Here is a 21,940-nt window from a genome sequence, read left to right on the forward strand (position 1 = left end):
GTCAGCAAGATACAGCTGCCCATGGACTTGTTAAGTTACGAAACTGAAACCATTGCATATCCTTTCCTACGTTATTTAAGTTGTCACTTGCCAGTTTCCATCATGAGAAGATAACAGGTGTTTCCTAAAAGTCAGTTTGCAAACCATGGTTACCGTATAAAACCAATTAAATAGGTTCTGGCTAGCGAACAGTTATCGCCAATATACACCGGACAGTATCACACGTGCGCAGTTCTGGTCAATTACAATTCCGTCCTTGGATAAGTTAGCAAAATTCAAGCAAATTCTAGCATAATTCAAGTAACAAATCGTTTTTTCTCCACGGTATTTGACAATAAAGGACAGAAAAAGAAAATTCTTCACGGCAAGTAACATAAGAGAATAATTAAAGATAAAGTTATGAACCCTATCAAAAAAATTAACTTTAGGGACCGTTCATAATGTATTGCTAGGGGGAGTGATGGGGATTTTTATGGAGAAGCAAGTACAATGTGAATGGACCCACCCCCACCCCACCCCTAAAATTTATGTACAAAGTAAGTGAAGCCCCCTGCATGTCATGTATCCCAACACGAGCTGAATTCGACGTTCTGGTGATTTCGACAATTGCATTGCTCTCGCTATATCTGGGTGAGTACGTGTGCGATCGGAGTGCACAAACAGTTTCACTGGTAGGGCGGGTGCCCAGTCGCTGTCGTGAGAAGTTTTATTGACAACGGAAATCAGGAAGTAAAGTTATATAAAAAGCAAACAAACATCAATATTATTTACCCGAGATCGTTAATACCACTTTAGATGCAAAATCAGTTGCCTTTATAACAAAAATAGCAAGCGAAAATTCAGTAAGATCAGTCGTCTGCTGGTGACAGGCAATATATAAATAAGAAGCCATGTGGTCACAACACTCCCTCCCAGTGCGGAGCAAAAAGTATGGCTCATCATCGAAAACCCATACAAAATACCCGGATGTTACGAGCGGCCACTGTTTCGCCGATACGATGTGATCAACGCTATTTTTGTAGGAAACACTTGATATTTTTGTGTGAAATAGATGAATATATCCTTTATCACTCGAGGTTAGTAAAATTAAAACTTTAAATGATATTACATATAAAAATTACGTTTTTGTCTTACATCGTCGAAAACCCCTGACACCGGGATACAAATCAATGACCCCTCCTCCCATTCCCATAATTTTTAAGCATAATTTTAAATATTTTTATGTACAAAATTGCTGACCCCCCAACCAGTATATGTGTACAAAATTGCTGACCCCCCTATCTCCCAGAACAAAATGGGTGACCCCCCTTAAAATCATCATCTATTCCCCCACCACACCCCACCCCACACCACACCCCAAGCCACAAATTAAGAACGGTCCATGTCACATGATCTATATAATAGCAAGTTCATGTTCACAAGTCATTAATTGTTTCATTCCCTGTCAATCTACTGTAAAAGAAACACTCAAATAGTCACACAATCTATTATTCCAGGTTATTGTACGGTATAAATATATATATTATTTCACGAATGGGCATGATAAATTCTGAATGGCAATAACTGTTACAGTTAGTTGTGAGAAAACATCTATTTATACTGCCATGATTCCCTTCCACCGCGTTATATAAAAACCATGACGGGTCAGAAAATCGATAAACTAAGCCCCAGTTTACTATCCAGCCCCCCTACTACTAGAGTACTAGTATATAATATGTGCAAGGGGGCTGGATAGTAAACCGGGGCTTTGTTAATCGAGTTTCAGACCCGCAGTGGGGGCCTATGGGAACGGCTAGGGACACTTCAAAATGTGATAATGAGTTAAATTCAGAGATCAAGCAGTAGAAGTCAAAGTTATTTCAAATAATGATCAAACGCCTTTTTAATAAAATATACCATGTAATTATATGGTCTTATTATTATGTTTTTATTTGTTTAATACACATATAGTTTACCATTACTATTGACTTGCATACCAGCATCTCAAAATCAAACATAAACTGTAGACATAGCCATGCACACACCAAACACACCCCAAACAAACCCAACTCCTGCTTGATCATTGACTAAGACAAACAAGCACCTGTCACGTAAATTACAGTTGTCAACATTGACTGACTTTACAGAATAATAATCGTAAGTCAGTTATTCATTTGCTCAATAGCCAAAGAAAATCCATTATCCTTCATGATATAATGTCTGTCAATATGTGACATCAAACCAGTGGAAATGTGTACTTTGCAATAAGAAAAGTATTTTGACATCAGTAAATTTGTGAACATGTATTGTGAAAACTCTTGTTGGCATAATAAACAACGTATTTGGCTTGTACACTCTGTATGATTTCGACAGTTTAGTAAATCTTGATTACAATATTGTATGCGTCCTCAAAAGAAATGATCTCTTCATTGACTAATGACTGTTGTGCCTATTCATGTTTCAGTCATGTGAGGTGTTTGTTGTTTAACGACATATTCGGTAATATTCTGTCTATCTGACAGCTGTGTATAAATATTCTGGACCAGTCGATCCAGTGACTGACATCACAAGCAGAGATGTATGCTACTGAGCGAGTGTAACCACCCAATACAATTAGTTGCCTCCAACAACAATGGTTGGTGGAGACCAAGTCTAACCCTGATCTTCATGCATGGAGTCTATTCATGACCAAATCTAATACGCGCTTCTACAGATAAAATAATATACCTTAAATTCACATTAAATGTATTCAGTGTAAGACAGACAAATGGTCTCCTAGTTTGAGATAAATTCAAATAATTTGTTGGCTAAGGAAACAGAGCACTGAGGAAAAGTGTACTCTATCTTGGAAGAAAAAAACAGCATTTTCCTAGAACATTATATGATTTTTTAATGCAGATGATACTTAGAACTGTTCCGCTTTTCCATTCTTAATGAATCGATAAAGATATCTGCATAATTATGAACATGAATTATGCTAAATGTTAATTAGAATATATATGATGAGCAATATTTGTATTGAATCTAGTGAATTACATAATCTTTGAACCATTTCTTATTGTAATTATTTTAAAAATTCTATTATTTCATGGTGTTTTTCTTTTATTTCGTGAGTTTTGTAAACAGGATGTTTGAAGATTTTCTTTGATATTTGGTGACATATTATCTGAGGCAGAACCACATGAACACGTTGGAGTACTTAATACACATCACATGTGTGTGCCCTACTTTCTGTCATCCTGTTCGCCACACATGATATGTTGATTTATTGTGTAATTGATTTTGAAGAATTGTGACCCACATTATTCTTGCAGTGTTGACAAGAAATCAATTGGTTTTCTTAGGGTTCGTTGTAATTGAAAAGATCGAAGAGCGTAATTTAATTACCCGAGTGATGTACATTGGGATTTTAGCAATATGGACATCCAGTTTAACAGTACATTTCAATGTACGATGGAGGACAAGTATTGATTAGACCCAAACCTAGCATTTTCTGCTCTCACACAGAATACAGTTTTTAGTGAGGTCTGGTAAAGCTTATTGGATAAAAGGCAACAGAGATTGCCATTAGAGTACTGGAAGTAGATTGATGTAGAGTTCTGCTGCTGGGAAGTTACGTGAAGTCAACACCTGGAATGATTTACTGTTTTTCTTTTACCCAGAGTTTCGACAGAGATTGATGAGGCTGACTTCATATTTACATATTTATGAACGATCATGAGGAATAAAATGTCAGAGGTAAGTATATCTATTTACTGCAGACAGAAACATAACATTGATTTGCAGTTGCAGTGACTCACGAAGGTGGTTGTGACAGAGACTTTTTGTACAATATATACATATGTTGGGGCATGCATGTATAATACATAACATGACAGTATTTATTGAGAAGGAGATGTGAAATAGTTCCTGAAAAAGGTGCTGTGATCAATAAGGACATAATTAGCTGATGATGTGGAGATAAGGTAAACAGACGAAGATCAATGAGGCGAATTGTGGAGAATTAACATCTGCATCATTGTATTAACGATGCTGTCAACCAGGGAAATATCTTCACTCTTGCTTAAAAATATCACACATTGATTTTCGGGATAAACGTTTAAAGTTTGTTTCAGTTTTCTCATAACTTTGTGCTCAACGGAGAGTGTGAGCATTGAGCTCATGATGGTGCATACAATGTTCAAGTCCAATGTTTGTATGAAAGACACACAACAAAGTCAACAATTATTTATTTATTTTAACTATGCCTCTTTAACAAATTGTTTATCTTTTCACAACCTCTTCTTTAATTTGTCATGCTTTGAGCTCTGTGGAACTGAAAGGCAGACCCTATCATGGCACATTTGTTGTCTTCAGTCTGTCATGCTTTGAGCTCCCTTGCACTGAAAGGCAGAACATATCATGGCACATTTGTTGTTGTCTTCAATCTGTCATGCTTTGAGCTTTCCTACACTGGAAGTGCATAACAAAGTAAAGAAAAGGGACCAAGACTTGTTTTTGAAATTTTTATGTCTGAAGGCATGAGGGGAAACATCCAGCAAATCTGTCTTGTTTTATAATACGCCATACCTTTAGGGGTTCTGTTATGATCATGATAATATTCCCCTTCTCTATAGCGGGCTAAGACAAAGAGAATAAATTCCTCAGAATCAAATGTACATCACACAGTTAGGGATAACCCCTCCAAACTGGTTTAAAACTTAACCCCTCTAAAGGTGGGGTTATGACCTTATAACTATATGACCCAGTTAGCCTCCCTCCGGTATGCAAACCAGCCAAACTGCCCTGCTCTGAGGGAAGGCACAGAACCCGTCCACACCACACTTCATAAGTCATTGATGACCCACACTTAGGCTCACAGGATATATGATATATAGGATAAGTATTATTAATACACAATTCGTAGTTATAATTTTCAATTTGTGATGATGGCCTTGAAGATTCTGAGTTTGCTTCCAATTTAGATACACTTCTGTAAATGATTTTTCTGAGGATCCATTGTATACTTTGTTCATTTTATTTTTAATTAATTTTTGAGTCCAACTAAACAATTAAAACAAGTTATTTACATGGAATTAACTTGATAAATCAACTGACATTATTTCTGGCACCCTCAGTGCAGACTGCACTTTGCATGCCACTAGCTGTACTGTGTGTGTTGCTGGTCTGACAATGGGGGAACATCATTGAGGTTCCAGAGACAAGGAACCCTGACAATCATCAGAATCATCAGAAGAATGGTTTCAAATTAAATAACTGTACCAAGGAAAGATATATCCTGAATAGAACATTGATTGAAATTACCCTAACAAGGAAAGATATATCCTGTACATTGATTGAAATAACTGTTATACAGTGAAGCCCCCGTTAGTCCGGACCCCGATAATCCGGATGTCTCGCCACCCGGACGATATCAGCTTGTTACCAATCTATGCCTATTTATTTTGCCTCGATAATCCGGAAATTCGGTTTCCGGAACCGGATGGTAAGTAGCTGTAACCAATCAGTAAAATAAACAGTAAATTGCTTCACAGTCCAGACGCTGTAAGTCGTGTTCACGAACCGTAACAACACCTCCCGGTGATGTTTACTTAACTGGCCTCAAACAATAAACACTCGGTGTCATGGAGTTGACAAGATGAACAAGATGAAGGTTAAACGAACACAAACAACTATGAAAGACTTTTTGCTATGTCTATAATTTATTGTTGTGCTTGCTATTCATCGTTTTATAAGCTTTACATTAAATGTTTATTTGTTTTATTCAGAGTCGTATCGTTTTTGTAATAGTAAAGGAAGCAACTCTTGCTTGAACTTGGTGTCTTGATTCCGTAGTCCGGATGATTCGCAATCCGGACGAATTTGCTGAGAAACGCAACTGTCCGGATTAACGAGGCCTCACTGTACAACCATAGTTATGCGTACCTGTATAGAACATTGATTGATTACTTTCATCTGGGCAGGCAATGACGCAGAATGACAAATTGATTTGGACGCCAAAAAAGACTCAAATAATAGCAACAACAAAAATTCAGATTCCTTGATTCACTGAAAGCAAAGTTTAAAATTTGGACAGAAAGGAAAAGAAATGGTGATAAGAAAACTATTTCATCAAACAAAACAACTTGTTCAACACTGATGGAAACTGTTCCCTTGAGTCCAGATGCTATTACTTTACTGTTTCAAGTCTCTCTCAGATAAATCTTTCTGAAAAAGGTCAGAAGCTCCCCGAAACTTTCACACTATTACATGTCCGAATAGACAGTACCAAATATTTACAGGATGTGTGACAGATCTTGTTTCATCATACTGCACCTCCAATTATGTTGATTATATGGAACAGAATCTGAGGAGCCTGAAAGGGATGTTCCAAAACTGTACCACTTTAACCTCTCTATGTCTGCTGAAAGTCGGCGGTCTGTAAATAAAGTCTGCACCAGACAATCCAGTGATCAACATCATGAGCATTGATTTATGCAGTTGGGGCAAGTAACTCGAGAACCCATTTCTTTCAGAAGAGGGCAATTCTTGGAGTCCTTCATGGCTTTTGCTTAGCAAAAGTTCCTTGGCACTGATCTCCAATACCTGTTACTTAACTCCTTTACATGGATGATCTTGAACTGGATGATACTGAACACCCCCTGACAGAATCTCTTTATCGGGTCTTTTTCCTGTGACATGCACACATCCTTTGGGTTCCACAAATGCAACATTCTTCACAGATAGATAGATTGCAACACCCTTGTTCTTCCCTCAGTTGCGTATATTTATCAATTATAAGAGGAGGGCATGGTTTGACTAACATGGAGGCTCTTCATGACTGACTTACACATGTATTGTGCACTTCTGCTAGCATGTATTTGTCTGTTTATTCTGTGGTGAATCATGTCAAGACTCATGGTGGAAACAAGGCATTCCACAGTTTTTCTTAATGACCAAAGGGATGTTGGACAGAATTTCATAGCATGTCTTGCTAGAAAAATCAAAGTGAGCCAGACCACTGGATCCTGTTAGTTGACAAGCATGGGTTCCTGAAGACCAATTATAACTCGGATCTTCACGGGTGACTCAGATTTGGAATTAACTAATCTCTTCACGGTATATGTGCTACATGACTTGCTCAAGGAGGCAGCATATGTGCTACATGACTTGCTCAAGGAGGCAGCATAATTATCATCCCCTGCAACGCGTTTTGCGGGGGGTATTAAAATGGACTCCGTCCGTGCGTGCGTGCGTGCGTCCATCCATCCGTCCATCCGTGCACATTTGTCTTTTCCGTAGCAGGACTCTAAAATTGTTCAGTATTTCTTCACCAAACTTGGCACATAGATAGGTGGAGTACTGGTGCCTTTTGGTAGTTTTGGAATTCTGAATAAAACATTTTTGGCGTTTCCATGGCAACAAGTTCGACTTAGAATGAAATTAGTGGTAGTGCTCTTTTCCAGAGCAGAACTCTAAAACCATTCTCTATTTCTTCACCAAACTTGGCACATAGATAGATATGGTGGTGTACTGGTGCCTTTTGGTACTTTTGGAATTCTGAATAAAACATTATTGGCGTTTCCATGGCAACAAGTTCAACTTAGCCTGAAATTGGTGGTAGTGCTCTTTTCCGGAGCTGAACTCTAAAACCGTTAACTATTTCTTTACCAAACTTGGCACATAGATTGGTCTGGTGGTGTACTTCTGCCTTTTGGTAGTTTTGGAATTCATTATTGAATAAAAGTTCATTATTGGCGTTTTTTCATGGCAACAAGTTCAACTTAGCCTGAAATTGGTGGTAGTGCTCTTTTCCGGAGCTGAACTCTAAAACCGTTCAACTATTTCTTCACCAAACTTGGCACATAGATTGGTCTGGTGTTGTACTTCTGCCTTTTGGTAGTTTTGGAATTCTGAATAAAACATTATTGGCGTTTCCATGGCAACAAGTTTGACTTAGCCTGAAATTGGTGGTTGTGCTCTTTTCCGGAGCTGAACTCTAAAACCGTTCACTACTTCTTCACCAAACTCTGCACATAGATTGGTCTGGTGGTGTACTGGAGCCTTTTGGTAGTTTTGGAATTCTGAATAAAACATTTTTGATGTTTCCATGGCAACAAGTTTGACTTAGCCTGAAATTGGTGGTAGTGCTCTTTTCCGGAGCAGAACTCTAAAACCATTCACTATTTCTTCACCAAACTTGGCACATAGATAGATCTGGTGGTGTACTTCTGCCTTTTGGTAGTTTTGGAATTCTGAATAAAACATTATTGGCGTTTCCATGGCAACAAGTTCAACTTAGCCTGAAATTGGTGGTAGTGCTCTTTTCCGGAGCTGAACTCCAAAACCTTTAACTATTTCTTTACCAAACTTGGCACATAGATAGATCTGGTGGTGTACTGGAGCCTTTTGGTAGTTTTGGAATATTCTGAATGAAACATTATTGGCGTTTCCATGGCAACAAGTTCAACTTAGCCTGAAATTGGTGGTAGTGCTCTTTTCCGGAGCTGAACTCCAAAACCGTTAACTATTTCTTTACCAAACTTGGCACATAGATAGATCTGGTGGATTTACTGGAGCCTTTTGGTAGTTTTGGAATATTCTGAATAAAATATTTTTGGAAATTTCCATGGCAGCAAGTTTGATTTAGCCGGAAATTGGCGGTTGTGCTCTTTTCCGGAGCAGAACTCTAAAACCGTTCACTATTTCTTTACCAAACTTTGCACATAGATAGATCTGGTGGTGTACTGGAGCCTTTTGGTAGTTTTGGAATATTCTGAATAAAACATTATTGGCGTTTCCATGGCAACAAGTTCAACTTAGCCTGAAATTGGTGGTAGTGCTCTTTTCCGGAGCTGAACTCTAAAACCGTTGACTATTTCTTTACCAAACTTGGCACATAGATAGATCTGGTGGTGTACTGGAGCCTTTTGGTAGTTTTGGAATATTCTGAATAAAACATTATTGGCGTTTCCATGGCAACAAGTTCAACTTAGCCTGAAATTGGTGGTAGTGCTCTTTTCCGGAGCTGAACTCCAAAACCGTTAACTATTTCTTTACCAAACTTGGCACATAGATAGATCTGGTGGATTTACTGGAGCCTTTTGGTAGTTTTGGAATATTCTGAATAAAATATTTTTGGAAATTTCCATGGCAGCAAGTTTGATTTAGCCGGAAATTGGCGGTTGTGCTCTTTTCCGGAGCAGAACTCTAAAACCGTTCACTATTTCTTTACCAAACTTGGCACATAGATAGATCTGGTGGTGTACTGGAGCCTTTTGGTAGTTTTGGAATATTCTGAATAAAACATTATTGGCGTTTCCATGGCAACAAGTTCAACTTAGCCTGAAATTGGTGGTAGTGCTCTTTTCCGGAGCTGAACTCTAAAACCGTTCACTATTTCTTCACCAAACTTGGCACATAGATTGGTCTGGTGGTGTACTGGTGCCTTTTGGTAGTTTTGGAATTCTGAATAAAACATTATTGGCATTTCCATGGCAACAAGTTCAACTTAGCCTGAAATTGGTGGTAGTGCTCTTTTCCGGAGCTGAACTCTAAAACCGTTCACTATTTCTTTACCAAACTTGGCACATAGATAGATCTGGTGGTGTACTGGAGCCTTTTGGTAGTTTTGGAATATTCTGAATAAAACATTTTTGGCGTTTCCATGGCAACAAGTTCAACTTAGCCTGAAATTGGTGGTAGTGCTCTTTTCCGGAGCTGAACTCTAAAACCGTTAACTATTTCTTTACCAAACTTGGCACATAGATTGGTCTGGTGGTGTACTTCTGCCTTTTGGTAGTTTTGGAATTCTGAATAAAATATTATTTCCATGCTTTCCATGGCAACAAGTTCAACTTAGCCTGAAATTGGTGGTAGTGCTCTTTTCCGGAGCTGAACTCTAAAACCGTTCACTATTTCTTTACCAAACTTGGCACATAGATAGCTCTGGTGGTGTACTGGAGCCTTTTGGTAGTTTTGGAATATTCTGAATAAAACATTATTGGCGTTTCCATGGCAACAAGTTCAACTTAGCCTGAAATTGGTGGTAGTGCTCTTTTCCGGAGCTGAACTCTAAAACCGTTAACTATTTCTTTACCAAACTTGGCACATAGATTGGTCTGGTGGTGTACTTCTGCCTTTTGGTAGTTTTGGAATTCTGAATAAAATATTATTGGCGTTTCCATGGCAACAAGTTCAACTTAGCCTGAAATTGGTGGTAGTGCTCTTTTCCGGAGCTGAACTTTAAAAACCTTTCAATACCCTCCTTCCACTTTTCTATATACACACCTAAATATTTGACATAATCATAACTCGTAGACATAATCATGAAGAGTATTTTGCCATTGCGAGGGGATATTGATGACTTTGTCTTCTTGTTTATTATGTGCTACATGACTTGCCAAAGGAGGCAGCATATGTGCTACATGACTTGCTCAAAGAGGCAGCATAGGTGCTACATGACTTGCTCAAAGAGGCAGCATATGTGCTACATGACTTGCCCAAGGAGGCAGCATATGTGCTACATGACTTGCCCAAGGAGGCAGCATAGGTGCTACATGACTTGCCCAAGGAGGCAGCATAGGTGCTACATGACTTGCTCAAAGAGGCAGCATAGGTGCTACATGACTTGCTCAAAGAGGCAGCATAGGTGCTACATGACTTGCCCAAGGAGGCAGCAGATGTGCTACATGACTTGCCCAAGGAGGCAGCATATGTGCTACATGACTTGCCAAAGTTGGCAACATAGGTGCTACATGACTTGCCCAAGGAGGCAGCATATGTGCTACATGACTTGCTCAAAGAGGCAGCATAGGTGCTACATGACTTGCTCAAAGAGGCAGCATAGGTGCTACATGACTTGCTCAAAGAGGCAGCATAGGTGCTACATGACTTGCCCAAGGAGGCAGCATATGTGCTACATGACTTGCCCAAGGAGGCAGCATATGTGCTACATGACTTGCTCAAAGAGGCAGCATATGTGCTACATGACTTGCCCAAGGAGGCAGCATATGTGCTACATGACTTGCTCAAAGAGGCAGCATATGTGCTACATGATTTGCCCAAGGAGGCAGCATATGTGCTACATGACTTGCTCAAAGAGGCATATGTGCTACATGATTTTGCCCAAGGAGGCATATGTGCTACATGACTTGCTCAAAGAGGCAGCATAGGTGCTACATGACTTGCTCAAAGAGGCAGCATAGGTGCTACATGACTTGCCCAAGGAGGCAGCATAGGTGCAACATGACTTGCTACCAAAGGAGGCAGCATGACTTGCTCAAAGAGGCAGCATAGTGCTACATGACTTGCCCAAGGAGGCAGCATAGGTGCTACATGACTTGCCCAAGGAGGCAGCATAGGTGCTACATGACTTGCCCAAGGAGGCAGCATATGTGCTACATGACTTGCTCAAAGAGGCAGCATAGGTGCTACATGACTTGCCCAAGGAGGCAGCATATGTGCTACATGACTTGCTCAAAGAGGCAGCATATGTGCTACATGACTTTCCCAAGGAGGCAGCATATGTGCTACATGACTTGCTCAAAGAGGCAGCATAGGTGCTACATGACTTGCTCAAAGAGGCAGCATAGGTGCAACATGACTTGCCCAAGGAGGCAGCAGATGTGCTACATGACTTGCCCAAGGAGGCAGCATCTGTGCTACATGACTTGCCCAAGGAGGCAGCATAGGTGCTACATGACTTGCTCAAAGAGGCAGCATATGTGCTACATGACTTGCCCAAGGAGGCAGCATAGGTGCTACATGACTTGCCCAAGGAGGCAGCATAGGTGCTACATGACTTGCCCAAGGAGGCAGCATAGGTGCTACATGACTTGCCCAAGGAGGCAGCATATGTACTACATGACTTGCCCAAGGAGGCAGCATATGTGCTACATGACTTGCCCAAGGAGGCAGCATATGTTCGCCGACTACAACGCCAGTAAACCTTCTGACCTCGTATTTGCTGAAAACCAAAGGAAAAGACATTAAATCAAAACCAAACCATATCAGATTAACAATTGATTAATTAAATTAATTACTCTCCAACATAAATTGATAGAAATTGCCTACAGTGTGATGACTCTCAACTTCCGCAAGACAAGAAAGGTCTAATACCATTGTGACAGAGGTATTAGCATTGTGACGTCATAACTGTAAAGCTATTATGACGTCATACGTCCAGCATCACGAGATGTTATTACACAATGTGTAATAACATTGTAGATTTATTAAACAGTGATATCTTCAACTGGTGAGTAATGATACTGGATACAGGGGGTTTGCCATTGAGTAACAGAGGTTGTGTGATTGCACATTGACATTTTGAGCAATATTCTATTTCAGAATAATAGTTATTTTGAAACATGCTTTCTCTCACATATGGCATTTCTGCTATCTCCTCGCAATGAGGAGTGGAGTTCAACTCGCTAATATTGCAGTCATTGTATTTGTTTTGGAGTAGACAATGCCCCAAGCCAGTCTATTCTCTGTCCTCTGCTCTTTTGAGTAATCAAGTTAGCATAAGAATACTTGGTTTGGGGTACATGGTAGGGTTTCTTTTTCTTCCGGATCCTAGTTGAGAAGAGACAATCATCCATGTAGAGTGGTCTGATTCCAAATCATCCCATAGGTGGAGTGTCTTGTAGAATGTCTATTTGGTTAACTCTGTGAGAATCATTATTTAAGCTTTGTAAATTCATCCTGATGAATCATCTACCCATGAGGATTAAAGAGTTTGATGTTGGCCATCCTGTTTACATCCCCATGGTTCAAATTGTTTAGAAATCTGCGCCATCTGCTGGGAGTTCTGGGATAAATACAATCTGGGGGAGTAATTTCTAAATGTCCATTTAACTTGATATCTTTAAAACTTCTATCTCACATGGCCTCCACCAATCCTGCTGACCCTACCTCAGATTTGTAGCCAGTATTGCAGAACATGACTAGATTGGGGTAGGCATGGTGTTTACCAGGAAAAGAAAGGGTTGTGTGTGGGTGACATGTTATGAGGTGGGAACGTGAAACGAACATTTCAACTCAGCATCCGGGGCATCTAGCAGAAATGAATTATGTGAGATATAGTATATCTTCAAATATCAGATTTATTAGAGAGTCATAATTATTGTCAGTGGTCCATTTACAACCATTTAATCCCAATGGAATCTATTTTGGGAAATAGTTGAGACTGGTTCTTCTCTGGCATTGAAGTGTTTACTTTCAATATGACATACTTGTTGTGTTATTTCATTAATCAGTCCACTTTCATGAACATTTGATAGGGCTGTAATGATGCATCCAACAATCTGTGGTAAAACGGGTTTTCAGCTTGTGCGATTGTCCGTACTTATGTGTACTTATGAGAGTTGCAGCTTGTATATGTTCCAGTTGCGGTAGTGAGTACTTCGGATGTATCCTAGGTCAGTCAGTCAGTCAGTCCATCAGTCCGTCTGTTGTGGTTAATTCGCCACAATGTTTTCGTTTCAAGTCAGAGCGTCTACTAGGAGCGCTCAGATTGGATAGGCCTCAGCCAATCACTGATAGCCTTACTTTTCTCATCCGGGTGTTCACTAGCAGGTGGATATATAAGCACTGTGGCACTTGTCAGTATCAGTCCGTATTACGACCAGTAGCTGGTTGGAGGTGAGAGGCCCCCGCTCCTTACGTTCTGTTTAAGAACGAAATCCCTTCCTTCCCCTGGTTATGTTAGTTTTATAATAAAGTATCAGATAGTTTAGGGTAAGTAAGGTTAGATTCATCTTTGCGGCATGGTGACTCTATGCATCTTGTAGTTTTATAGAGAAAAGTAACAGTTAGGAACAATTAGGAAATTAAGTAATAATAAATCCCTTGTAGGATGTTGAGTAAGTTATTTTTGGGTTTAGGGAGGTTTTCAGGCACCTTTTTTGTTTTCATCACAGTGAATTATGTTTACTGCAAAATCTAGTCGAGTTGGCATTAGTTGTGACACATAAACCATTATGTTATCCAAAACGATCTTACTTTCTTATTGGTTGTGACACAGTTTATACCATTTGTGAGACATTGTCGCACATGGTAGTTTTGTAGCAGTGAGTTATGTTTACTGCAGAACCTAGTCAAGTTGACACCAGATGTAAGAAGTTTATCTTAACTCTTGTTACATTGTGATCTTTTGTGCTCTTGTGAATGTATTACAGTACTCTAAATATATGAAACCATGTCCGTCCAGAATGGTGTGAAAGCGTTAAGCATTATTATGTCGAACAAGTGCTTTATTTATATTTTGTTATCATAATAAATATTCTTTTTTTAACTGTACTGTCTTGAATTGTCGTTCATCCTGCAACATAAAATGGAAAGAACCTGGACCAGTAGAACGAGTTTGGCCGTTAATGTCACCATTACATCTCATATAACAAACATACTACACAACGCAAAGTCCACCATCATACATGACAGCCAGACATCGTCCTATTACAGATCGATGGATTGCAATTGTTCAGTCTCCAATAGCAATTAATCGATGGTAGAAACAAAAAGCTATCAATGCATCTATAGTACAAGTGACTATTGATAGTTTAGTAATTGACTTCCATTGATAAATGCGCATACTACTGGAAATACCAGATTCATTCACTTTGAGTTAGAGTTATCCACACCTGTTACGTACCTGTTACCTGTTATTTGGATGGTTTTTCAGTTTTTTTTGTATTTTTTTATTGTTTGGGTGCTGACTTGCAGCTTCATTGAGTTTATGTTTTAACTGTTTTAACTGTTTTATGAACAGTCAAGGTCACTCAGTATTACTTAAGCAAAAGCTATACTTGTGTGCTCACAATATTATGTACAGTCAAACATGGAAGTGTTGAAGTTGAAGGGACATTAGTAAATACTTTGATTTGTCCACGTTATCTTGATTGCTTAATAAAGGGGTGAGTTTAGTTTAACGTTGCACTCAACAATATTCCAGCTGCATGGTGGCATTATGTAAATAATCGAATCTGGACCAGACAATCCAGTGATCAACAGCATGAGCATCGATCTGCGCAATTAGGAACCGATGACGTGTCAACCAAGCCAGCGAGCCTGACCATCCGATCCCATTAGTCGCCTCTTACGACAAGCATGGGTTACTGAAGGTTCATTCTAACCCGGACCTTCACGGGTGCTTCATAAGGAATACACAGGGAATACTTCATAACAACTGTAAATTAGACACAACAAAGTTTAATGCAACAGTGTTTGTTTTGAGTTTGGCAGAGACATGTCAGTTTCAATTATTGATTAGATGCTCTGTTTAAGGTCAAGGTATCCCGATGTCATGATATCAAACAGGGTGCAAATCTTAGTTTAATTGACAAGAAAGTAAAACATTTTGAAAATCAGTGGAGACAAACTATTTACAGCTAAATTAATGCATATCTTATGTTATTGTTGTCTCAACTGTCAAAATCAGTGTAAAGGTCATTTACTCTATGAATACAACAGCTACATACTGGAAGTATAAGCAGCATGTAATACAGACCATATGTGTTATATACCAAAACTGCAGCTGCCAAATTTACACTTATCAGAGGTATACACAAAGTCTGCAGTCTAGACTACCAGTTGTCCAACTTCCATTTTTGTGGAAGTTGGGGTGGCTGAGTGGGTTAGGTGGCTGACTTTGTGTGCTGGCGATTTGGTGCCTGACTCTGATGGTGTGGGTTCGAATCCCGGATTCTAGAACTGTACTTTACTAAGAATGTGTAATCCCAAATATAACATATGTTACATTTGACCACTTTCTAAATGGCTTTGTGTAATCATAGCTTTCGGCTGTGGGAGCCGTGCCAAATTTACACTTATTAGAGGGTTACACAAAGTCTGCAGTCTAGACTACCAGTTGTCCGACTTCCATTTTCTGACATGTGTGCTGGCGATTAGGTGCCTGACTCTGAGGGTGTGGGTTCGAATCCCAGATGGGACTCAACCCCAAAAGTACTAGTATCTGTACTTTACTAAGAAAGCGTAATCCCAAATATTTCATATGTTACATTATAAATGATGTTGCAGTTTCGTATTCTGAGGGAAATTCTGTCATCTGGGGTAGGCTCTTATTGTAGGGAGGGCAAAGTCACTGTAAACTACATCGTAAATCTTTCCATTTTTTACATATTGCTAAACCACCATTCACAGCGTTACTTCATGTATGATTTGAAAGTTCACAAAAGCATTTTAGGGAATACAGTTATTTCTTATCAAATTACCAGTGATCATTCTGAAATATGAGCAAAAAAACCCTAGAATCACTAAGAATTTTTTGAAAAATATGCAAACACAAATGTCGAAGTCAACTTTCTTCCATATTAAGTAATGTTTATAAAATCTCATTACATGCATGTCGGTAAGGTCATGTCTATTACAATTCAATTCAAATTCATACTCAGCTTCCATACATGAATCTGTAAATTCTTCATACATATTACAATCAAATGACAAGGGGTGTTTGTTACCAATCCCACATGTTTAGGTGAAATCAAGTGAAAAAAAACAAGAATGAAATCAAATACTGTGCTTGGAAGACTCCACTTATTTGAAATGTAATCACAGTAGATTTGAGGTTTTATACTCTGTAACATTTACTCCTACTTTGAGAGATCCATTCATCTACTTGCTGCATTCAGCAGCTCAACATTTTTAGACTGCTGACTGACTGAGTTTGGTTTTACGCCGCTTTTAGCAATATTCCAGCAACATCACGGCGTCAACATTTTTAGAATATGCAGGGAAAGGATTATAGCAAGAATTAGGGAAGTAAACACTGACATATTTAAATGATTTGGTTAATTAAACTAATTATTATAGTTTCCGTCCAGCGTGATACCCTGATTGACACACTCGTGCACAGCGACAACGGTACTTATCAGCATTTCGACTTTTTCCCTTGATTAAACTGAAAACCAAAAACAGGAAAAAAGAACACGCAGATTGTCAGAATGTTTCTGATTACTTACTTGTCACATTTATGCATGTACGACCCCAGAATTAGCGTAAGTTCCTGCATAAAATACCACGTACCCATGGGGGTGAACAAACCATCGGTCATTGATTGGGATGTCATACGTCTGCATTGTTGAACATATTTGATATTTCCTTTGAGGTAAAGCATTATAAATGAAAGGAAAAATAGTCAGTCAATACTCACAGTTTCAATTGTTATATAAATATTGTGCATCTTTTACATAATGTTTCACACAATTTAATTCACTCTTGATATCTTTTGCATTGGGACTAGACAGCAGATGTAAGGGGGTTAACTCTTGCCTGTTTAGCTCTGACTAAATGGAGGCCTCATAATGGCATAACCTTTCAACACTTGTATTTAGCTTTCTATTTTCAGAGTGAGAAACAAGAGTGTACATTTTCAAACGTGTACATGAACTAATACTAAAATTATGTTTTGTTTCAAATATGGAACTGATTTTTGAGTGTACACTTCCCCTTTAGCATACAGCGACATTCCTTATTAGCTGAACTTCCAATCTGATGAATATGAGGCGAGTGACTTAATGTGAAAAAATACTTGTCCTCTTAAACAAGACTATAACTCAATAATATCGACAGAAAATTCTGTTTGCAGCTGTTACCTATAAAATGTGTATGTTAATAAGTATATATACAGCAGTAAAGTGTAACCTGAAAAAGTCAGCTTACAGCATAGTTACTTACTAGGAGATGGCTGCATTAGTTAATTCCTATGAGATGGCTATGTTTTTAGCTCTCACAAGACGTGTATATTATGTACTACTGTTTTCTGCTTCAGCAACAGTGAGTGGGATGTAAGGATAAGCAAGCGTGGCTCATGGAAGGTGTAATGATGTTCAGCCAGGGAGTTCAGCTGGATTTAGCATTCAGGTGTGGCTTACAGGGGATAATTACACACATGGGATAGTGTATATAATCAGGATTGCATCCAATATGTATTGCAGGTGTGAGACAATCTGGGCTGTAAATGGAGCCCGTTATCAAGCAGACATGGAGTCTCATCTTTATGCAGACTGAAAAATACAGTATCTCAACCAAGATTTCCTGTTATGGAACTAAATGATGATGGGGAGGTGGTTATCATACAACACTACAGGAAGAATAAACCATAAGGGGTGCACAAAGTCAAAATAATATTCAGTGATAGCATTAGATTTGAAGAGCTGATAAATAAAAACAAATTTGTTTTAATTAGCATTGTGACAAATGGAAAGTATTACAATATCTGCATCCTTTGGTTCACACGGATTATTCAATATTTATCTGCTGTCAGTTATCATAGGGTGGTGGGGTGGTGGGTCTGGTGACCCGGGTTCAATTCCTCACATGGGTACAATGTGTGAAGCCCATTTCTGGTGTCCCCCACCGTGATATTGCTGGAATATTGCTACAAGTGGCATAAAACCATACTCACTCACTTACTCAGTTATCATACATCTGATGTGTACATCCTGTTCTTAGTGCCATGTTTCCGATATACTCACTTATTATTGTAATAGTTTTAAGTAGCCTATCAATGGGAATCATTAGCCAGTATTCAACTGCATTAAATGTTATTTTCATAAAAGGGGCTGTGGGGTAGCCTAGTGGTTAAAGCGTTGGCTCGTCACGCCGAAGACCCGGGTTCGAATCCCCACATGGGCACAATGTGTGAAGCCCATTTCTGGTGTCCCCCGCCGTGATGTTGCTAGAATATTGCTAAAAGCGGCGTAAAACCAAACTCAGTCAGTCAGTCAGTATTTTCATAGAACTGTATTGAATCAAATTATGAGTAAATGCAGTACAATCTCCAGTTGTCATTGTTTGATAATCCCCCTAAGAATCTACACTTTACTGCATGAGTACAATGATGGTGGGCAATATGCTTTGGCTATTGAGAAATAATTCAGCTAAAATAATTAGATATTCTTCATTACTGAATTTGAAAGTCTAAATCTGCTCTATACCCCATGAGGAATATAAAACTTGTGACGACAGTTCATGGGAGTATTTCATCACAGAAGCATCATATGGGCTAGCTGACACATGTTAGATAGCTTTGATTGTTTTGTTGTTGGGAGTAATGTAAATTCTGATCAGTCCTTTTTCAAGAAAAGGGCCATGCATTGAGCAGTAAGTTTCTATTATTTAAAACAGTTTAATGGTTATGCTGGTTCCTGTACAGCTAAATGATAAAGCTTAATTGCTTGTAAATGCCTCAGTGGTGTCCATTTGTTGTTTCCCCAGTCTGCAGGCCCCCTCCTGATTAAGGTCCTGAATCAATCAATATCAATACAATTGGCCAATTATGGAGTTGGAATGAATAGAACTAGTTAGCAGGTGGATGGTTTCAGATAATATTTTGATATGTGCAGGATTGCTTACAATACACTATACAATAAGGCATTATGTATTCTGTATTATGTTCAAATGTCAATGTTTTAAAACATCATATTCAGGATAACGGCAACAACTCAAATAATGTTCAACGTGAAAATAATATTTTTAAATGTTAAATATAATAGCCTATGTCACTCCTTTGCTCTTTGGGGCGGCGGGGTAGCCTAGTGGTTAAAGCGTTGGCTCGTCACGCCGAAGACCCGGGTTCGATTCCCCACATGGGCACAATGTGTGAAGCCCATTTCTGGTGTCCCCCGCCTTGATATTGCTGGAATATTGCTAAAAACGGCGTAAAACTAAACTCAGTCAGTCAGTCAGCCTTTGCTCTTTCCTGACTGAAATGTACATTTGGAGAAATCGATGCACTCCACATGGTCCTCACACAGACAACTCTAGGTATGTTTTCATTTCCAAGAGGCCAGCAAGCCAAGTGGCAGGCTCCTGCTTGTCTAAATGTGGAATGGTGTATTGATTTCACACAAAGTCTGAAATTATATATAAATGAATCGATATACAAGTAGGAAGCTCTCAAATTGTGCTGATTGCAATGCAGGTATTTCCAACCGCTTCTTTAAATTATTCATCAGAAAATATCCTTTTCTCTCCCCAATGAACAATTTTCCGACCTACAGTGGCACTTGGTGTTTCAGCCCATGCTGAAAACATTATCTCAGTAAATTATCATTCCCAATTATCCCTGGCTTATTTTATCATATGATATAACTAAATAGGACAAATTTCCCGACCGGGGTATTTGTGGTGGAGTTTTTGCCTAATGTATAAATACTAATGCCTTGCAACTGTATTGATTGGATGCTATCAGTGATGAGAAAGCGCCCCCTATTGTATATTTGCAGGCAACTGGTCGGCAGAATAAATCTTCACCAAGGCTGGCCTGGTATTGATTTGTGTTGAGGAACTAGCCGAGTCTGTGGAAGGTTGTGTCGTCTGCTGCTGCTGCTGCCACCAGTGTGATTAGTTGAAGCAGGGGGATGAGTAGGAGCTGACTCGCAGGCACATGGACCTAAATTCATGAACTTGACAGCCCTGGTACCGGTGTTGGTGAATCGGCACGAATTCTTGCCTCCCTACCTGACATTGCCATCTTGGTTTCACTGTCTCCTTCAATCTTGCTAATTTCCTTCACAGGCTCAACCTATTCTTAAATTCTTGCATGAGTGGCTGAAAGAGGCGTACAGTTTCAATCAAGGAAATCAAAATGGATATTGGTTCAAGTGGTCGGCGGACGAGTGAAGACGATAAGAAATCACTCTCGTCAAGTTTTAGTGATGGAACATCCAAATTCTTCACTACAATGATTGCCAAGAAGAATGGACTTTTCAGTGATATGTCGTCAAAATTTGACTCCCTGATGAAGAGTGGGGCTAGCAGTAGTGCGAGTAGTGAGAACTCCAGTCCTGCCTCAAGCCCACCCCCTCGCACCCCACCCCCCCGACCACCACCCATCACCAACACACATCGGTCACTTAGTTTCAAAGGGCTGAAGGAGCGAGAGAATGTGGCTACCAAAATGTCTTCTGGTGATTTCAGACGTTCGCAAAGGGCAGGAAGTTCATCTGGTTTTTCTGATACAAGTTCAGTTGATGAGCAGTTTACAATGGATGGTATGAATGTAAGTTTTGATGAACCTTTATACAATCAACGTGAGGTACCAGCAGGTCAGAGTTCAGACAGTGGCTCCAGGTCCAATGATGGGAGGCAAGAAAGGAGAGTTATACCGGTTGCTGCACCCGATTCAAGAGATGAAACAGGATATGGGGACTCAGAGGGACCCTCAGCCTCTGTGTCTCCTCTCAACAGTCAAAACTCAGAAATCAGAAGTGAACACCGCAAAGCTCCGAAACTTACAACAAAACGTAGATCAAGCACGGTTGATGAGATGCTGTTTGATGATTATGTTGAACCAGAAACTAATGGGGACTCTGTATTTTCTGATCAGATGACTGCACCTGCAGGCGATCTAATGTCATTTGACCATGAAGCTACTGAAGGTAGAGGTAAATATCCGAGTCAGAGTAGTGCTGATTCATCCGAGCCGGGAATATGATACTCGCAATTATGCTATGACAAGCGTGGACTCTTCAGATGCTGAATTCGGAGGTGTGCAACTTCATCGCTCACAATCCATGGGGTCAGAAAAGTCGTGGAGCTCAAATTATAGTGTTGACAGCCAACCAGATGAGATTACATTGGAGTGTATGGAGTTTATGAAAAGCTTCGTGGATAAAATGTTTAATATCAAGTGAGTACTGTTCTGATATTTGTAGTTTTAAAAAACTTTCCAAAGAAGTCACTGTTTACTATGAACCATGTGAAATATATATTCCATTAGATTGTAGTTTAGTTTGAAGTATAACACAGTTTTAACATGTTGTTGTACATATGTGACATGTGACAGTATACTATTCATGTTATTTACCTCACAGTTTATGGTCAAAACCATGATCTGGTTTGTAACTGTAAGCTATTAGTAGCCTTTATTTAGTGAATTATTTGCAGAATTGTTGCGGATTGTGATTTGTGTTTGCCATTGTGTGTTCCATCTGTTCATTGTTGGTTTTATACATCCATG

At 39.3% G+C, this 21,940-nt stretch overlaps 1 protein-coding gene across 1 annotated transcript in view; it reads left to right on the plus strand.

Moving 5' to 3' along the window:
* Positions 1–21,940, plus strand: part of LOC124262485 (uncharacterized protein KIAA0513-like) — a 102,860-nt gene that overhangs the window by 221 nt on the left and 80,699 nt on the right. Inside the window, 2 exon segments of the mRNA XM_046696994.1 lie at positions 20,205–21,408; positions 21,410–21,610. Of these exon segments, the coding sequence (XP_046552950.1) occupies positions 20,567–21,408; positions 21,410–21,610 (1,043 nt within the window). The 5' untranslated portion in view covers positions 20,205–20,566.

The sequence above is a fragment of the Haliotis rubra genome, unplaced genomic scaffold, assembly GCF_003918875.1.
Source record: "Haliotis rubra isolate DU_JTF1 unplaced genomic scaffold, ASM391887v1 Scf12, whole genome shotgun sequence".
Taxonomy (NCBI): domain Eukaryota; kingdom Metazoa; phylum Mollusca; class Gastropoda; order Lepetellida; family Haliotidae; genus Haliotis; species Haliotis rubra.